Raw genomic sequence first — 19,266 nt, 5'->3', positions numbered from 1 at the left:
CTGTAGCCTTCCTAACCAGAAGTCACCTTTGTGAATACCTCGCCCTTGCCAATAAATAACCCACCACAATTCCGTTCTTAACTATCAGCAAGTCTGCTAAAGCAGCAGGGCTTTGGAGGGCTTCCTTCACAGCTCAGTTGGTGAAGAATCCATCTGCAGTGCATACCCTGGTTTGATTCCTGGGTGGGGAAGGGATAGTCTACCCACTCCAGTATTCTTGGACTTCCCTTGTGGCTCAGCTGGTAAAGAATCCGCCCACAATGTGGGAGACCTGGGTTCAATCCCTGGGTTGGGAAGAGCCCCTGGAGAAGGGAAAGGCTACCCACTCCAGTATTCTGGCCTGGAGAATTCCATCCATAGGGTCGCAAAGAGTCAGACATGACTGAGCAACTTTCACTTCCAAAGCAGAAAACCCCAATGGAGACTCAAATATTTTGAGCCACAGAGTTTAAGAGCAGTTGATTAGATGGAGAAGAGAAACACTTATGGAGCTTCTCCCCCGTCACAGGCATCCCTCCGGTGACGTCTCCCGAGGAAGGGACTCAGCTGCAGCACAGACACACCATTCCTGGCTCCTGGAACTCCCGCCTCCGACTGTCCAAGACTCTCCCAGATCTAGGCTCGACCGCCTCCAAAGGCCTCTCTCTCCTCAGTGTAAGCATCAGCTCCAAGGAGATGCCTCTGTCCACTGCCCAGACTTCGGCTCCCTCTTCTCCCAGGTACCTTGCCTCTTGTCTCTCCGTCCGAGCCCTCTCACTCACCTCCTCTGGGAAGTCCCCCACCACCCCAGGCTCCCAGGGGCCCCTCTCAGAGCTGCTTGTCTCAGGCACGTGCCTAACGCAGCGTGAACAGGTCCTCCCTGTAAACTCTGTTTCGGAACAGAGTTCTCTTCTGCTCCTGCCACTTTAGAAACCATGACTTCATCATTGGAAGAAGTGGATTCTGGAAAAGACTTTCTGGAAGAGTCCTATTTTGCTTGAGGCACGCGGTCTTCCCAAGGCTCCCTGAGGTGTCCCTTCCCCAGGGTGACCTGCAGGTCTGCAGGGACCCAGACACACAGGCCATGCAGCCGCTGGCCAGGGGTGGGGACAGGGTCCCAGCACTGAGATGCACAGACTCCAAGCCAAAGGGGCCTCAGGAGACAGCGGTGTGGACGTTCAGCTGCCCCGGGTGGGTCAGCGGGCCGCCCTGCATCGGGGCCCGCACAGGGCGTCTTCCCCGCACAGGCCTCTGACGTTTGGAAACCGCTGTGCCCTGCCCGAGACCCTGGGTTGGGTTGTACAGCTGCTCTTTCAGAAGCATTCTCCCCTCGTAAACATACACTCTGGCCTCTGACGGTCTGAGCGACAGCCCTCGGTTTTCCCCTACGTGAGCTCTGCCCTCTGTTGTGCCAGGCCTATGTCAAATTAAAAGCTGGGCTTGGCCGCCTTTGACGGGCGGGCGTGTGTCACCGTGCGTGGCATGGGGGGCTCCCCAGGTGCACAGGTGCCCGTCAAGTCATCAGGGGCTCGGGAGCGGGCCGGGCAGTGCTAAGGGGCTCTGCCCACAGCTGCCCGCGCCAGGCCATCCCTGCAAGCCCGGGGGACAGACAGTGGGCTCTGCTTATAGCCGCCTGCGCCAGGCCATCCCTGCAGATCTGGGGGACAGACAGCGGGCTCTGCTTATAGCCGCCTGCGCCAGGCCGTCCCTGCAGATCCGGGGGGCAGACAGTGGGCTCTGCTTATAGCCGCCCATGCCAGGCCGTCCCTGCAGATCTGGGGGGCAGACAGTGGGCTCTGCTTATAGCCGCCTGCGCCAGGCCGTCCCTGCAAGCCCGGGGGACAGACAGTGGGCTCTGCTTATAGCCGCCCATGCCAGGCCGTCCCTGCAGATCCAGGGGACAGACAGCGGGCTCTGCGGGCACAGGCCTGTGTAGAGCCCCCTGCACCTTCACAGGGACGCAGGCCCCCCGGGGCTGGGCCAGCAGGAGCCGGAGAGCGCGTGACAGGCCCTGGAAGGGGAGGCGGGTCGCGGGCCTGTTGCTGGGCTTTGCGGGACCGCCTTGCTCACTCACGAGGACCCTCGGACTCTAATTACCTGCCTTTTGGCATTCCCTCCCGCCCTCCTGCCGTCTGGGTCTAAATCCCCGTTGAATCCATTTTCACACTTCCCTGCACTCTCGCAGGCTTCTCCTCCCAGCACCCACCTTTCAGGACAGCTCGGCATCGCCTCAGAAGCCCATGGAGGGTCTCCTGGGACACAGGGCCGCACACGGGCTCCGCTGCCTGCTGAGGGGCGCCCATGGCCGGGCAGGGGGACCCCCCAGCAGGTCCGGGGAGCAAACCCACTGGACCGAGGGTGCCCCTGACCCATGCATGAGTCCACCTCCCTCCAGATGGTGGAGGACGGCTGCGCTGACTTCTCGGCCTGGACAGACGGGGAGCAGAGCCCCACGGATACCACGGCCGCTGTCCCCTCAGCTCGCCTCACTCAGCGCCCTCCCCACAGCGTCCTGGGCTCCCCAGGACAGTCAGGCCTTGGGTTTCTCTCTTGCTTCTCCCAGAAGCACACTGCTATCCATGCAGACCATATGTGCTAAGCTGTGGTCCAGGAAATGTGCCTGCATCTCTGGATCAGGGTCTAAAGGAGAGAGAACAGCCCTCGCAGGGCGAGAAGTCAGAAATGTTCACCTGGGCTGGGGGGGCTCGAGCTGCGCCTCCAGAGGAACCCACACCCACCAACACCCAAGCACCACGGTCAGCACACACGCCACAGTCAGCACACACACACGCCACGGTCAGCACACACACACCGTGGTCAGCATGCACACACAGCCGCTCCCTGGACAGAACATAGAGGCGAGGTGCCCGGGCGCCTCTGTGACCTTCTTGGACCTTCCAGAGCCCAGGGGCCAGCTCGACGCGTGTCCCTTCCCATGTTGTGGGTGAGGAGTGCGACGCCCGCCTCCCGGTGTCTCCCGGGTGCCCCCACCTCGAGGAGGAAGGCGGTGCAGGGGCCGTCAGACCTGGGGGTGGGGAGCCCTGTCCAGCGCGCGTCCCTGCCGCCTGCCTGTCCCCTGTGGCCAGTTCAGCTCCGCTGCCCGCCACCTGGGGTCTGGGACCAGTCATGCCCACCCCACACCTGCTTCCCGCATGCACACGATGGGCTCTGCCGCCTGGAGTGGCCCCGCGGCAAGGACCAGGGTCAGAGCACGCTTTCCCAGCGTGTCTACGGGCACCGCTCATGGGAGCCAGAAGCTGGGGGCAGAGGGCGGGGCTCTCGGAGGGTCTTCCAGGCTCTGGGCTCCGATGGGGCACGGCTCGGGCCTCTGGGAGGTGCAAGTGAGTGCCCTTGCTAACAGCAGGCAAACGCCCCCACCAGAATCAGTCAATTAAAGTGACGCACCTTCCCTCCCCTCCTGCCCCAAACTGCGCCGCCTGGACCTCCCTCTCGGGAACAATTTCTGCCCTCGGTTGTCACAGGACAACCCGAGACCTGGGAAAGCGGCCTGAACCAGAGGAGGCACGGTGAGCCCCCTCCCGCCCCCATACCCCGGGCGGCCTGGGGTAAACCCCAGGTCCAGAGAAAAACTGCCAAGAGAACTGACCGCAGCACGTAACATGGGATCCCGGGGGAGCCGCAGCGGCCAGGCCCCAGCATCCTTCGTATTAGACGTCCCGATCGGCCACTTCCCAGACACCACACTGAGGGCTCTTCGCGGTTTAGTAAGTCTGGTCTAACAGTCGCTGTCTGATCAGGGCAGCGGCTACTATATAGGGATGGCAGCATGCTTTCCGGGCACGCGTAGCTGTCTCTTTGGCCATCTTTCCAGACTCCAGCCTCCCCAAGAAGACATTTCCAAACCTCAGGGGCTATTTCCGAGGGAACGCGTTACACAGAAACCAGGGAATGCGCGTGCAGTCGCTGCTTTTGGAAACAGCACGTTTGAAAATTTAAGATTTATGAAAAAAACATGCTACCAATTCAGGTCTTCCAGAGACACGTTCAGACCCGGAGTGGAGAGGTATTGGGAAGGTCTGACGGAGCATGTAGGTCAGAGCTCGTTGGCCCTGAGACGGATCCCCTGACATCAAAAACATAGGCAAAAAGTAGGTCCTGGAAACGGGCCCCTTTTCTCTCCCAAAAAGTGAGCACGTTTTCCTGGGGTTCTCACAAGGCTGCAGGCAGGGAAGCTGCGCTGACTCACAGCGGGGCCCAGGCCTGCCTGGGGGTCACCGGCCTTGCCCTCAGCATCCTGGCTGCCGCCTGACAACCCACGCCCTTGCCACATGACCTGAATTCGGGAAGTTTTGACGGAATTCTGCCTGCGGTGGTTGGTACTGACGGCCACTTCTGCAGAGGCAAAGCCCGAAAGACTCCAGGTCTCAGGCTTGACTAGGTCGTCACAGAAAGAAATGTTCTTTTAATAGTATTTCAGGGCACCCTTCCCGTTTTAAAGTAGAATAGATTTTGCTTATTGGAATTTTCACACAGAATTATTTCAACCTGAGAATTTAAACATAAAGCCACGCCAAACTGCTAAAAGATACTCAGTGGACTGAAGTGGGAAGGGCTAGTTTAGAACCTGGATCAAGTAAACCCCAGGAATTCACTGTTTTCCACCTCGAGGGGGGACGGTTTCTGTGTTGAGAGCTATACCAAGTGAGAAGGGGAGGCCACTGGGGAGAAGGCCCCTGAGTCAAAGGCCAGGAGAAGAGCCAGCTTGGGGCCTCCCTCTCCCTGAACCAGGCTCTCCTCATCCCAGGGCGGAGGGCAGGGGGCCTCTGGGCTCCTGGAGCCGCTGTTTCCCCCAGCCCGACCCCGCCTCTCCTCTGGGTCTGGCTCCAAGGCCCCAAACACCCTGGGGCCCGTGGGCACCGGGAGACAGACCATCAGAAGAGGCCTCCTCGCCGGAGAGTCTGCAGAGCTGCGCCCTCGAAAGGGGAAGGGGAGCGGCCGCTGCTCTGAGATGATCAAAGCCTGGAAGACGCAGAGCAGCATTCAAAGAGACTCGGGGCAGGAGGAGGGGAGGGAGGCGGGGACACCTATGATCATCCAGCCGCTTGTTTCTGCCCAGTCTTGCCCAATCCCCTTCCACGGAAGTAGGACACCGACGTGACAAAACTCACTGATGGGCTGTGACTTCGTCCCGCAGCCCCGGGGTTGCCCTCAGTGAGCACAAGTGTGCAAATACACGCTCGCGTATGCATATAATGAGCGTGTCATGTGATGTGCCAATTGGGGGAAAATAGGAATAAAAGCAAAGAAATTGGCCTTTTAGATCAAAAATACAGATTTAATCCAAGTATCTTATGCTTATCTACTTAGAGGACAAAAATAACATTTACTAAAACAATGAGGAAAGTTTAATTGCAGAATCCCATTAAAACATGACCTTTAAAGATGGATTTCAGTTCTTCTAAAAGTTAATACACCCAATTCTTTCAAGTCCAAGCAAATTAAACTTCAACGGATTACCTGGTGAAATTGATATCTTGTTACGTGTTAGAATATGAGTCTATCGAGAAAGACATGATTTTTTCCAATAGGAAAAGCAAATGAAAATACCACACTCTCACACATACGTAAGAGTCTTTAAAATGCTGACTCTTGCTTATAAAATAGTTCTATTTTAAGAGACAAGAGAAACACATGTTTAAACGTATTTGCACTGGAAGCTAATAATGCAAATTACTCGCTGTTTGGAAACAAGTTTAAAAAAAAAACCCACTCAGAACTCAGGGACACTCTGGAAGCCGGAAGCCCGAACCCCAAAGCATGGATTCCGAGCCGGCGGGGGCTGGCACAGAGCACCAGGGAGGTCCAGGGACAGACTTCAGCAGAGGAAGAGCAGCGCTTCATGAAGGGTCGACCACACGAGGGCCATCCCTCCGGAAGGCTCTGACAGCGGCCCCCTGCCGCCTGGCCTCTCTGCTCGGGGAGGAGGCAGATGCCCAGGTGCCCCAGGCCCTCCTGCAGAGCCTCCACTCCCCACCCCCAAGGCCTGCAGGAGACTCCCGCGCTCCTTTACAGGGTGACCCCCTCCTACTCTGAGGCCACACTGCTGCCTACCACTCCCCCACTCCCAGGCCAGCGGCTTCTCCCCCAACCTGCACGGTGCTCATTTTCTCCTGCAGAAACTTCATAAAAGGAATGGGGCATTCCCAGACACCCCATGAAAGAAAGCTCCATATTAAGTCATTCCGTCTTCTTTGTAACCTCAGGATGAGGGTTACCCGGACGGTACCCGTAACCTCGAGTGTAGGGTAGAACTAGCAAAGTGCGGAAGTCCAATGATTTGAAGACGAAGCACGGAAGCCAACAAGATACCGTCTGAAAATGACTGTATTGGGTTAGAAATACTTTAAAAAACTTTTTCAGGCGGATTTTTAAACTCGAAGGGGTCTCCATGGCAGTTACAGAAAACCCTAATGAAGTATGGATCCATGAAAGGATGAATACCGGCCCTGTTTACAGATACAAACTCCTCTGTGTATAACTGCCCCCCCACCAGTCCTTAATACATGACTCAGCAAATGCAGAGCTAAGAACCGGGACAGCCTCACCCCCTTTGCTGAGTGTGCTCTGATAAAAACAACAGGACAGCCCAGTGCCAGCCCCTTCTGAGCAGTGAACAGGCCACTTCGAGGGGGCAAACCTCCACATTTAATCAAAGTAGCTCCCGCAAGGGTGTTCTGTAGCAATCTCAAAACCAAGCCCGCCAGAAAATCTCCACAATACTTTCATTTCCAAATTTTCCTAGACCCTATTTTTAAAGTTTTTTCTGTGTTATTTCCTTTTTTTTTTTTTTATTAATCTGGATTGAAGAAAAGCACACATTTCATTTATTGTCTGGATTACAGATTCTTATTAAACAAACCAGAGCTCATTATAAAATCAATATCAACTTAACCACCATGCCCCCAGGAGGAACCACATAAAGGTCACTCCAAGAAATTCAAACAATTTTCCTGCTGGAAGGGCATGATTTTAATTACAGATACTATTAATTAGGGCTGTCACTGGGAAGCTTTTTTCCCTGTTAATTATCACAAACTCAGTCCTAAGTATGCATTTGCAACCTGCACTTTTGTCAGAATGAGTCACTTCTGCATGCAAGCCCAACCTTTCCATTCTATCAATATTTCATATTCGAATTTCAAAGCGTATCAAAGGATGCCATGCTTTCTAAAACCCTCCGCCCGTGTGATCTCCCGTCTCTCACACACGGAACAGAACCGGTGTGATAATTTATTTATGTCCTGGCACAGGCCTGGCCCAGCAGACCTGACTGCCTATACTGGCCTTGCTCAATAGAATTTCTGGATAAAGTCTTACTAGTTGGTGTGACATTTTTCCCCAAGCTTCTCCTTCAAACGTGCTTTTTCTTTTGCTTTGAAGCAAAGCTAGCTCTGCTCTTGAAATGCCATCTCCCACACATCTGAAGTTGCTGTTTCTTTAATAAGAAAAGACTGCACCGACCAGGCTTCTGACCCCCTCCAGAAAACCAGAGGTTCTCTTCATTCAACAACACCACCAAGAGTTTTGAAATGGGGAAGAAGGCTGTCTTCTGGTCTCTTTTAAGCAGAGCGATTTTATAAACTCATCCCAGTGCCTTATGTGAGATAGGGTCAGGGTGTCTCTCAGACAAGCTCCTGGGGGTGGGTGGTTCTGGAAAGAGCTTGAGCAGACTCCAACAGTGCAACTGTGATGACAGAATGATAATATTTATAGATGTGACTGTAAAATAGGATGCATTATTTACATGACATATTCCATACCACAGTCATGTGACCTGAGAAAACAAAGACTCTGCTCCAATCCAATGGGAGAAAGTCTTTTACAAAATAGACTGATTGAACCTTAAATAAGATGACTGAGTAAATTACTTTCCCAGGTGGAAAACATACTTAGAGTTCCATTATATTTTCTGTTAAAAGCAATCAAGTGCCCTGACTGGCATATATTCCGGGCTTGCACGGCTGTTAAAACTGGAGGTGTGTTTTCCTTACAGAGCACCATTAAATCTGGAGTGTGTGCTCCAGAACCCCCAGACATTCTGTGAAATTTTTCCTGGCCAATTTGGTCTGAACCTGCCTCCCCCCACTCTCATTGGCCCCCATTTGTTTCCAGGTATGATGGGGCTGTTCCGGCGACCCCCTCCCCACGCACACCCCGCCCCCCATGGTTCTCCTGAAGACGGTTTGCTATGCTTTCCAGCCATCAGCCTGAGATTCCACATCATCCAAGTCACAGCGAAGGTGGCAACAGGCAGGGTCAGAGAGGGTCTTTTCATCTGAGACCCCGAGGAAGTCAATGGTTTAAGAGACATCTTCATACATCTATACAACCAATTTATCTTGCAACGCTGGTGTTTTTTTTTTTTTATTACTAGTGGCCAAACTAAGAAAGATAACAGATAATGCATAATTCATGTATTGTACATTCTCCACATTTCTAATTAGCAGCCTGCTTTCACAGCTAACGTGAGACCATCCCAGAACAGCGTAAGATTAATTTAGAGCAGGAAAACCAGGGTTGCAAGGTATTTACATGAATGCTAATGCGAAGTTTCAAATCGTCATCACAGAAGAACCCAAACTACGAACAACTGCTGGGCAGGGGGGAGGGCCTGTTCTAAGGGTTAGCAGAATGGACACGGCACTGAGAAGAGTGTCTCTTTACCTGGTAGGCGTTGGTGGCGTCTGGGCCTGGGTCCCCCACCAGTCCCGAGAGCTTCTCCTTCAGCCTGTGGTGAGAGCTGTGTCGCAGGCAGTAGATGACGCCGGACGCCAGCAAGACCCCCACGATGGCCACGACGGAGACCAGGGTGAGCACCACGAACTTGGTGGAGTCGTCCCGCGCTGCCTGGTGAGGCAGAGGCTTGGCTCTGCTTCTCTGCAAACAGGAGAGGGGGCAGGTGAGTACCCAGCTCCCGAAGACCATCTTTTCCACACACACCCTCAAGTGTAAAGCTCCAGGCTGGCACCGACCGACCCAAGGGCGTCCAGCAGTGCAGCCCCAGCCAGGCGGCCAGGGTCCTCTGGACACAGCGCGCCTGGGTCAGCAGAGTTTTCACCAGGCAGGTCAGCAGCAGCATCGCTCAGACTCAACAACAGAAACTATCTGGCAGCTAACTCACTGCCTTAAGTAAAACGAAGCCTTTCTGCCTTCTCAGCGGGTAAGAGAGGCACCTAGGGCCACCACCGAGGTATCTGGGTGGACGGGCCGGTGGGGTTGGGGGGTGGGGAGAAGCCGCAGCACAGGTCAGACCAGTGGCTGAGCTGTGAAGGCACACGGCTACTCCCGGCTCCACTGCAGGCGGAGGCCAGTTCAGAAGCCCTTCTGTTCTCCTGGAGGCGCACCCCCAGGTACAGACCTCCAACGGGGTGGGGGTGGGGCGCTTGCACCCACACAGACCCCCACGTCGCGCACTTGGGCACTTTTCCTTGAAAGCAGCTGCAAGACAGGGTCTCGCCATGGTCCAGGAATTCACTTCTCGGTCGGTGAAAGGTAAGAGAGCGCAGGCCCATCAGCGTCTCAGGCTTGATGGGGGGGGGGGGGGGCGGTGCGTCTCACTGTCTCCGTGCGCCCGAAGTTGTACAATGCTCGCCCTCATTAGCTTCGTTATAAGGAATATTAGCAACAATTAAAAACGCCAGGGGGACGATGCACCGGCTCCGGCCAGCACGCCGTCCACAATTACCCGGGAAATGAATAGAGACGCGCCCGCCTCAGTGCGGGTCGCTACGGGATGAGCACAATTAGCAAACTCCTTTCCACCACCTAATTTCGCGTGGTAACAAAATGGATTTTTCCCCATGAATGCCTGGCCGGCCTATTCATTATCTCCCTTCTATTAGTGATTTTCTGCGCCGCGTTCGGCCTCCAGCTCCTCACTTCCTCCGGCTCCCCGTGTACACAGGGCCTCTTATGTCAGGCCGGGCCGTTTTTATCTTGTAATCATAAAGGCCACCAAAGCAATTATCGCCGGTCTTGACTGGAAAAGCTGGTCATTAATTAGCCTCCTTTGCCTTCCGTGCGGCGGATTAGCTGATGCCAGGACTAGGTTAATGGAAACGCGGGCGAAATGAGAAAAGACGCCGGATTTTCTTGCCTGGATGCTCGGCTCCGAGGAGAACGGCAGGTCCGCCCGCGGCGGGAGGGACGGAGGCGCGAGGACGCGGCGGGGGTAGGTGCGGAGGGAGGGGTCGGGGGAGGGACCCGGGAGCCCGGCGGCGCGGGGAGCGGGCGCGGGGGCCCGGGCCGGGGCGGCGGCCCAGCCGGGCCCTCCGCGTGGACCGAGCGCCGGGCGGGAGACCCTCCCCGCCCCTCCCGCCCCTCCCGCCCCTCCGCTCGCTCCTCCCCTGGCCCACCCTGCTGCTTCCAGAACAGTCACCCCCGAGGCCGCAGGCTGCCTCCCCCTCTCCCCCAGCCCCGCGCCCAGAAACACATCGGGGTGGGGGTGCCCATCCGCGGCGCCGGACCCCCGGGCTGGCCCGGAGGGCGCCCGACACCCCTGCGCCTCCCACCTGAGCCCAGTTCCTCGCCCGCGCGCGGTGCCCGTGGTTGGCGCCCGTCGGGCCGCGGCCGGTTAACTGGGAGGTGCGCCCCTTTCCACGCGCTCCGGCCTGGGACGCTCCTCTGAGAAGCCGGCGGGGCTCGGCCGCGCCGGTTCCCGCTTCGCCGCTGCGCCCCTACCCCCTCAAGTGCCGTCCGCCTGCTCCCGGAAAGGCCCGGGTCCTCCACACCCGGCCACGCGCCGCGCAGAGTCTTCGCAGACCAGTTGGGACAACAACAAAGAAGGGGGCGCGGCCGGAGGAGGGGGCGTCCCGCTGCCCCCCCCACCTCGGCCCTCCCGGCATCACGGCGTCCGCACCCCGCCCAGGCACAGACGACCGGCGGTCCCCGCGGCCCACCTAGGGGCTCCTGCCCGGGCCTCGGGAAGACCCCGCGCCCACGTGACTGACCGCGCCCCGGAACGGGGGCTTCCCGAAGCTTCTCGGCCCGCGACGGGACGCGCACACGCGCGCAGTTACCAGCCTGGCTCCGAGGGGACGCGCGGCGCCTCGGCGGGTGGCCCACAGCGACGGGCGGTCGCAGCGCGCTGGGGACAGAGGCCTGCGCGGGGCTCCTCCCGGGCGGCGCACGCCTGACGGCCGGACGTAAGGGGCGCCAACGCTGCTCGCTGGCCTCTCGGTTCCAGGAGGGAGGCCGTGAGCGCGCAGGAGCCCCCGGAGGAGACCGGCGGCGGCCTATACGTTACGCTGGCCCAGGCCTGGGGCGGCAGGAGCGGTCCCGGCGGGGCGCGACCCCCACCCCCGGAGGCTCTTCCCGGGGAGGCCAGGCGGCCTAAGCATCCTTGATCCCAGAACCCGACGGTCGCCGGGACCAGCAATGCGCTTGGCCTGGGGAGCGGAAAGGAGCCTGCCAGCTGCCCCTGGCACCGCGCTTGGAATTGGCTCAGAGGTCAAAGAACAGCGTCCAGGAGCGGGACTGCGGGTCCCTCTTCCTGGGCCGGCTGCCCAGTTCCCGCGGGGGCCCAGGTGCCTCCGGACGGTGTAGGACTGGACCCACGCCCACGGAGTCCCCTCTTCTACGTTCCTGCCCGGCTCCCCGCTTCCCCGGGCCGGAGCTGCCCCCCCCCCCCCACCCTGGGGGAGGGATGGCCGGGGTCGGCAGGCTGGGCGGACCGGGAGAGGTGTGGTGAGGCTGAGGATCCGACGCAGCTGCCGGGATGCGGGGCTCAGAGAGGCCGGAGACCCGGTTCCGACCACTGTGGTGTGAGGCCGCAGGAGCTTAGCGGCCTACTGGGCAGCCTGCCTCGCTGGCGCCGGGGCACCTCAGCCGGCATCTAACAAGCCCCGCTCCTGGAGGTCCTCAGTGACTAACGGCCCACTGAGTCCCGCCGGGAGGGTGCGGAGGCGGGGACTGCAGACTGCGAGTCCGGTCTTAGGAATCTTGGAAGAAACAAAAATTTATATTCATTTGAAAAAAAATTAAAGAGCATAAACTCACTCCTTGTCACAGTGATTGTGTTGAAATAATTTAGGATTATTTTATCTCCTTTACTTTTTGTAGAGTTAAAAAAAATCTCAGGAGCCCTGCTAACCAGGAGAGGTGAGAGAAGGACACGTGTGCTTTCGCTTAAAGGCGAGTCTGACCGTCCCTCCTTCCGGGAGTAACCGGGGACCCGGGTCCCCCTGCGGAGCGCCTGCGACTACAGGTGCTTTCCTGCCAACTCAACCTGGGGCTGAGCCCTGCCGAGAGCCCTCCACTAATTAGAGGCATCTTGTCAGTCTTGACTTGGAATTGAAAGAAAATAATGTTTAAATATTTATGACTTTGACATTTACAGTCAGGCGTCTTTTAGAAGCGGACCGCCTCCTTCTGTACAGTGGCAGTTCTCTTCCCTCCTGGAAAGTTTGGAGCAGGAAGGAGGGGGGTTGGCAGAAGCAGTCTCCAGCAGCCTGGGCGCACAGGGAGCGTGGCGCGTCGTGTACCCTAGGATGTAGGGGACACATATACAACTAGCACTCATCACTGAGTTTCAGAAGTAGAAAAAGTGTGATATTTAGAAATATTCAGGAAGAGTTAAGTCAACTTTATATCAGGTTAGGTGCATCTTGAGAGTACTGCACTGAAGTACAGTAGTTCATATTTTCCCCACTCAACCATCTCCACCTGCAGCTCCTTGAGTTTATAATATACAATATTTCAGAAGCCGTAATTTGAAATACACATGTGACCACAGAGGCAATCAGCGGAACTGCCCTCAGCACCCACAGATCTGGTCCTGACCCAGTTAAACTATTTTGATCTGTGCTTACAAGTGGAGGTGCATGGGGCTTCCTTTATGTTATCTTCTGAGCCATTTCTGGCAAAATATCTTCAGAACATTTTTTTTAGCAGTCCATGTGGTAATCTTAAAAGAAGAGAGGAGAAAAAAGAACTGTCTATACCCAAACTTGGTTGGGAATAGAGGCAGGCACACAAATATAAAACTTTATGGTAAAAATATTTGTTGAGAGGTAGAAAAATTTAGTTTTCTAAGACTGAGCTATGTAACCAGTTAGACTAATTCATTACCTAAGTCATTGACTTCAGTTTTAAAACACACTTGTACCCAAAAACTTAGGGCACTGGCATGTAGCAATTTCATTGATACTAAAGTTCTAATACTGTGTTTTCACTTGTATCATTTCTAAAGAATTTGATTTGGAAACCCAGCCTTATCCTGTGTTCCTCTGTACTTTTATGTTACTATAATGGTAAAGATATTTTTCTCTGTAAAATTTAGAAATTAATTTTAGGGACTACTAATGAGCTGCTAAAACAAGTCTGTCATCTTAGAATTACTTGGGAATTTCATGCTAAGTTTACTAAAATATATTTGCTAAGATACAGTAACTATCACCTTAAAGCTGATCAAAAAATTTTAACATTTTTCAGGTCATGGAAATGACCAAACTTAAAAATATAGGAGGGAGGTGTCTTAAAATATTTTAAAAGTATTTTTAAAAGCTGTTAACTGAACTATTTTTAATTTGGACCCTGCCACAGAATTCTAATAAATGAGAGAAGTCAGGCGGAAATAATCATGTATTAATTCTCTGCATTACAAAATCTTTTCAGAAGCTATTATCAGAGCAAGAGGCATTGCGGTCTGAATTCAGGGTGGGAGAAATCCTTTGTGCAGCTGAAGGCTATTGTTCGTCTGTGCAGATGAAATTGTACTTGCAAATCTGCCATTCAAGTAGCCAAAAAAAAAAAAAAAAAAAAAAAAGCCTATAAGGGCAAAAGAAAACAATCTCCAAGAAACAATTATTGTTAAATATAAACTTTAATGAAAATAAAGTGGGGATACGCTGTTTTAAAATCGGCTATTTGTGAGGTATTTTTCAGGCATAGGCATAAAGATAAATACATAAAAGATGATAAATTGTCTATTTGCATCTTTAAGCACTCCTGGAAGATCAGTTTTGGGGAAACACTTTGTTTTCAGGTGTCGGGGAAGATTTACGACATTTATGTTTAAAGTGGGAAAAACACTCCCCTGTGAACTAATTTTTAGCAGAGCTTCATAAGCACCGAATTGTCTGGGGGTCGGGGGAGTGGGGCCCGGGGCGGGGGTGGGGGTGGGGGCATGGACGGCAGCGCTCGGCGAAGGGACGGGCGCGCCTCGGCCCGGCCATCGCTCAGACTCCGCGGCAGGTTTACTGCACTCGAACTCCGGCTCCGCCAATCAACTCGGAGCGCGGCCGGGGGCCCGCGCGGCCGGCGCGCACCGTCTGCCCGCGGCCTGCCTGGGCCCGGGCGCGCCCCCGAGGTCAGCGGTCCGCTGGCTCGCCCCTGATCTCCAAGGAGCTTTCCCTCGGCAAGGACCCAGCCCTTCTCAGCACTGGTCTTTCCGCTTCGGCTCCTTCGCGGAGCCTGAGAAGCCGCCGCCTGGAGACTCGCCTGGAATCGCGCGGGTCAGGCCCCGGCTGCGGCGCCGCTCGGAGCGGGGTTCCAGGGGGCGCACGGCCGTTTTCGGCCCCTCCCCTTTCGACAGGCCCGGGCTTTCTCCCTCCTCCTTCCCAGTCCCTCCCCCCTTCCTATTTAGGCGATCCGCACCGAGGTCAGAAAGATCAGACCGCGGCGCTGGACACAAAGGGTTCAGGGTTCCTGGGCGCCGCCGGTATTCAAGGCACCGAGGGGTCCCCAGGCGGCCTCAGCACGTTTCCCGGGGACAATGGGGGGGCCTAACCTCCCCCTCCACAAAGCGCGCGGGCCGCGGAGCACGGATTGATGCCCACTCCAGGCTCCCCCGCCTCACCTCGCCACCCCTCTGGAGAGCCAAGCAGGGGACCCTAGGCTGCGTGGGGTGCGAGGGAGTGATAAAGAGACAGGGGTTCCGATGCCTCCTGCACACAGACCTCCACCTTCTCACAGTTCGGTTCGAGTTAAATTCAGAGAAGGTGGGTTTGCCCTGCAGCGCGCTTGACCCCAGGCGGGGAGGCTCCCTGGAGCAGGCCTGGGGCCGCTGTCTGCGCACTTCGCTCAGCCACCGGGTCGCAGGGCCGAAGCGCGCGGGGCCAGGGCTGGGGCAGGGCCGGCCCGTGACGCTGGGCAGCCGGCCGGAGCGCGGTGAGCATTGCGGCCCAAGAGGCGGGGGCTCCCGGCCCCTCACTCCCCGGCTGTGCGTTTTTTGGGGTGCATGGGCAGTGGTGATGGTGACGACAGCCACAGCCGTCCAACGTGGAGCAACCTCCGAGCACTGATAACGCCAAAGAGCGGGACTCCATCTCCGGCTCAGAAAGCCCTCTTCGGCTGAGGTTCCCACCCCTAGGTCGGCGTCTGCCCGACTGCCCCGAGCGACGCTGCTGGAAAACCCGAAGCAAGTCCCAGCTCAGAACCACACCGGGAGTGCTGAAGGAAGGAAATTAAGTCCCTCATTCAAACAGCTCCGCGTCAGAAGTTTCTCTGGCAAGCGCGCGCCCGCCCCGCCGGGGAGGGGGCCGAGAAGGCGCAGGTTCCTTTCGGGGGAGGGGAGGCGGCAGCGCCGAGGCTTTTCTCCACCCGGCCGGGAGGTCCAGGGGCCCCTGCCCTCTCTCAGGCCGCCCTCCACGCCCCCCCCCCCCGCCCCCCGCGCTCTCCTCTCCGGCGCAGGACGGCTCAGAGGCGCGCTCCGGCCCCAAGGAGGAGGGCGAAGAGCGCCCCAAAATGGGCTGGGAGGAAAATGCCCGCACACTGGTTCCTTTCACCCTGGCTGCGCATCATGTCCTTCACCTTTTCCCACCGCCCTGCCTGTCTGCGCCCCGCGGCGCCCCCTCCCCCCCGCTCTCCTGCGGGTCTGAACTGCCCGGAGGGGCTGGCGATGCGAAGGGAGAGTCCGAGAAGCTGCGGCCGCAGCCCGGCCCGGGGGTCTCCGCCGGTGCCGTGCGGCGGGACGGCGGTCACCCCCTCTCAGTCTTCGCGCTCAGGACGAGCTGCCCCCAGGCGGGTCACCAGGGGATGTCCACCCCTGGTCCACTCGGGGGATGACCTCAGAAGCAGACCTCCTCAGCCAAACAGAGCCTTTGGCAGGCAGCCTGCTGCGAGTCAGAGTTAGCCCCTGGACTGGGCTCTCCAAAGCCCGGGTCGCCCACCCTACCCCCTCCTCCCCCGCCCCGTGCAGTCTCCATCCTTCCCCGGCCCGGGTTCCTCTCCGCACCACCTACACGCCTGGCAGGTGCCTCCTCCAGTGGGTCTCGCCCGCTCCCTTTCGCCCCCGACCCAGCCCCTGTGCCTTCTCCAATGGCCCCACCAGTGCCCACGCCCCGGCCCGGCGTCCCTGGTTACCTGCAGCGGGGCGGGCGCGGGCGCCCAAAGCCGGAGGAGAAGGGGGACGTGTGCCCGGCCAAACGGCCTCGGGGCGCGGCGGCCGCGGGTAGCCGCGGCGCCATCACCACTGCCAGGCTTCTCCCGGCGCCGGAGCCACAGACAAGCGGGGCCATCCTGCTCCTGACCACAAACTTCTCGGGCAGCCGGCGGAGACAAAGGTGCCGCGCGCCGCAGCTCCCCCGGCCGTGGCAGCGGCGGTACCAGCTCAGAGCCCGCGGGAGCCCGCCGCTCCGCTCGGTCGCTCAGCCGGGCTCTGTGGGCTCCGCCAGGGCCCGGGCCCGAGGCAAGGAGCTCGGGTCAGGGTGCGACGAGGGCGGGCGCCCGCCTGGGCGCGGGACGGTCCCCGCAGGGCCCCTGGCCGCGCGCGCAGCTCCATCCAGCGCGGCCGCCGCGCCCCGCCTTATATCCGGCCCGGCGCGCACCCGGCCGGCGGCGGCGCGGCTCGCGGCCCAGCCACCGGTTGCTATAGCGATGTCCCCCCCACCCCCCACATGTTGCTGACAGCAATTGGCTAAGGGGCCGCGGCTCTCCGCGCACCCTCTCCCGCCCGAGACTATGAATGGACATCGGCTTTGTCAGTCATTTGTACAGCGCGGCAGCCCGGGCCCTCGCCTTTTCTTTCTTTTCAGCCTTTCTCCCTTTCATCGGCCGAGTCGCACTTCAGACTGGGCAAGTTCAGGGTGGCACCCGGGGGAGAGGGCACTCGGCTAGAAATGTCAACCTGCGCGGCTCTACTGTGACCTCTGCCAAGGGGGGGGGGGGGTGAGGGGGAGGGGGCGGGCGTCCAAACTCTTGGCAGGAGAAAAATCTCAGGACAAGTCCTTCTTCCGAGGTAGTTTGAACACTTTTGCCCCGGGGGCCTTCCACTCCCTTTCCGAAAAGAAGCCGGCTCAGGACCACCTGCCTATCGGCGCGTAAATACCGCCCCCGCCCCCACCCCCGACTCCCGCCTTCGCCTGGGCGGACGCAGGAACTACCGAGAACTTTTGCCGTCGTTTGGTCCAGGCGGGCCGTGCGGCCGTCTGCCCAAGACGTCTGGCCGAGATGGCGGGGAGACGAAGGCGTCGAGGCGCCCGGGTCACAGGCTCGGCCTGGCCCGCCAGCCGGCGGGAGGGGCAGAGCGGGTCATAGGGCCCAGGGCGCGAGGCAGCGGCGCCCCGATCAAACAGGGGCCTGGGGGGAGGCCAGATCCGCTCGGGCCCGCGAGCGGCCTCTCCAGGGCTCCCCAGGCCCCTCTCCCACATTCTCTGCCTCCGCGCCCTGAACGCCTGGTCGCAGCCACAGGTCGGGGCCGCCCGGTGCGCGGCGCCCCGGCCGAGCAGCCGGGAGCGAGAAGAAACCCAACATCTGTGTGTACAATGCGCTCTCGGGCCCACAGCTGCAGGCACAGGGGGAAGAAAGGCAGGAAGGAGGGGGGAGACCTTGTCACAGGCGATGACAGCCTGCGGAGGGCTCTTTCGTGTCTCCTTTTCTGGAGACCCCGGCGCCCTCCTCCCCGGCCCCCTCTCCCGCCGCCTCCCCATTGTTCCCGCGCTCAGGACAGCTGGAGACGGCGGCCCGCGCCAGCAGGGCGGCCCCTCCTCACCGACGCCCCTCCTGCCCGCTCCCGGCGGCCCGGCCGAAGCCCCCACGCTCCTCGCTGGCCAGCCCTCCCCCCACCGCCCGACCCCCTGGCGCGCTGTCCCCAGACCCGGCCCGCGCCGAGGGCCCCCTCAGGGACACAGAAATGCCTCAACCCTCTGCCCAGGGCTCAGGGCTCGAGGGCCTGCGAAGGGCCCGCCTCCGGCTGAAGTGTCCCAAGGACGCCTTCCTCTGACGGAAGGTTTAAGCAGAGAACTACCTGTGTTTGGGGCTTCCCTGATGGCTTGGATAGTGAAGACTCTGCCTGCAGTGCAGGAGACCCAGGTTCGAACCCTGAGTCGGGAAGATCCCCTGGATAACCGGAATAGCAACCCGCTCCAGTATTCTCGCCTGGAGAGTTTTGTGGACAGAAGAGCCTGGTGGGCTACAGTCCACGGGGTCGCAAAGCTTCGGACAGGACTGAGCGACTAACACTCGAGGGGCCGAGAGTGGAGCGCTTCAGCGAACCCGGGCTCGCTAGGCCTGGGAAGGCCCCAGTTCGTGGGGGCTGGAGGTCTGCGGGCCGCTTCGCCCAGATGCCAGAAGCTCGAGCGGAAACTCGGTTCGGGGTGGGGGGCAAAGGGGAACCAGGCCCGGCTCCAGCGGCGCACCCCAGCCCCAGACAGCCGGCAGGACAGGAGGGGGGCCACCCCGAACCCCGCGCGGGGGTACGGCGTGCAGACCCCCTCCCGGCCGCCCTCCGCGGGGCCCGGGTACCTCCTGGAAAGAGGAAGGGAAGGGGGGGAGGCGGGAGGGCCCTAGAGAGCCGGGGAGGCCTGCGAGAGGGGACCTGCGGCCCTCAGCCTGGCTGGGAACCGGCCTCTCCATAGCAACCGCCTGCGCGCGCGCCCGCGCGAATGTCTGTGTGCGCGCTCGTTTGTGTGCGGGGGAGTGGGCTCGCGGGCCTCCTCCGCCGGGTGCGGGGATCTCCGAGCTCTGGGGGCGAGGCACAGGGAAGTTCTCTCTGGAACAGGGGGCCGGCCTTTTCGGAGGTGCTGGGGACTCTGGGATCTGGGCACGCGGCGGAGGCACCGGCCGAGCAGCGGGGATGAGCCCGGGCCCCGCACTGGGCCGTAGGGGCACTGAGGCGCCCGGCCCCGGCTGTCCGGTCACCTGTCGCGGTCACGGGGGCCTGGGGCTTGGCGGGCTGAGCGCAGGCGGTGGTCTTCACCTAGACCCAGCGCGGTACGGCGCGAGGCGCGGCGGGGAGGGCGGAGGCCCCGCGGCCGCGGTGGCCGCGCCTGCCTCCCGGCCCGCGCGGGGTCCGCCCGGCGCACCTGCGATCGGCGCTCGTGGCGGCGG

The 19,266-nt window shown here is 59.2% G+C and overlaps 1 protein-coding gene and 1 long non-coding RNA gene across 7 annotated transcripts in view; one reads left to right on the top strand and one right to left on the bottom strand.

The window, feature by feature from the left end:
- Positions 1-19,266, bottom strand: part of PTPRN2 (protein tyrosine phosphatase receptor type N2) — a 606,878-nt gene that overhangs the window by 103,477 nt on the left and 484,135 nt on the right. For 5 of the 6 annotated variants that reach the window (XM_070478762.1, XM_070478639.1, XM_070478692.1 and 2 more), the window contains one exon: positions 8,665-8,877. The exons of the other annotated variant lie outside the window; for it this stretch is intronic. In XM_070478762.1, coding sequence (XP_070334863.1) covers positions 8,665-8,877 — 213 coding nt within the window. The remainder of the gene's footprint in view (positions 1-8,664; positions 8,878-19,266) is intronic. 6 annotated transcript variants of the gene reach the window in all.
- Positions 8,900-11,996, top strand: LOC139039051 (uncharacterized). The gene is made up of 3 exons (XR_011492183.1): positions 8,900-9,160; positions 9,301-9,492; positions 10,033-11,996. It is a non-coding gene; the product is annotated as an uncharacterized lncRNA (long non-coding RNA).

The sequence above is a fragment of the Odocoileus virginianus genome, chromosome 1 (genome assembly GCF_023699985.2).
Source record: "Odocoileus virginianus isolate 20LAN1187 ecotype Illinois chromosome 1, Ovbor_1.2, whole genome shotgun sequence".
Taxonomy (NCBI): domain Eukaryota; kingdom Metazoa; phylum Chordata; class Mammalia; order Artiodactyla; family Cervidae; genus Odocoileus; species Odocoileus virginianus.
This window is presented reverse-complemented; position numbering and strand designations above follow the sequence as displayed.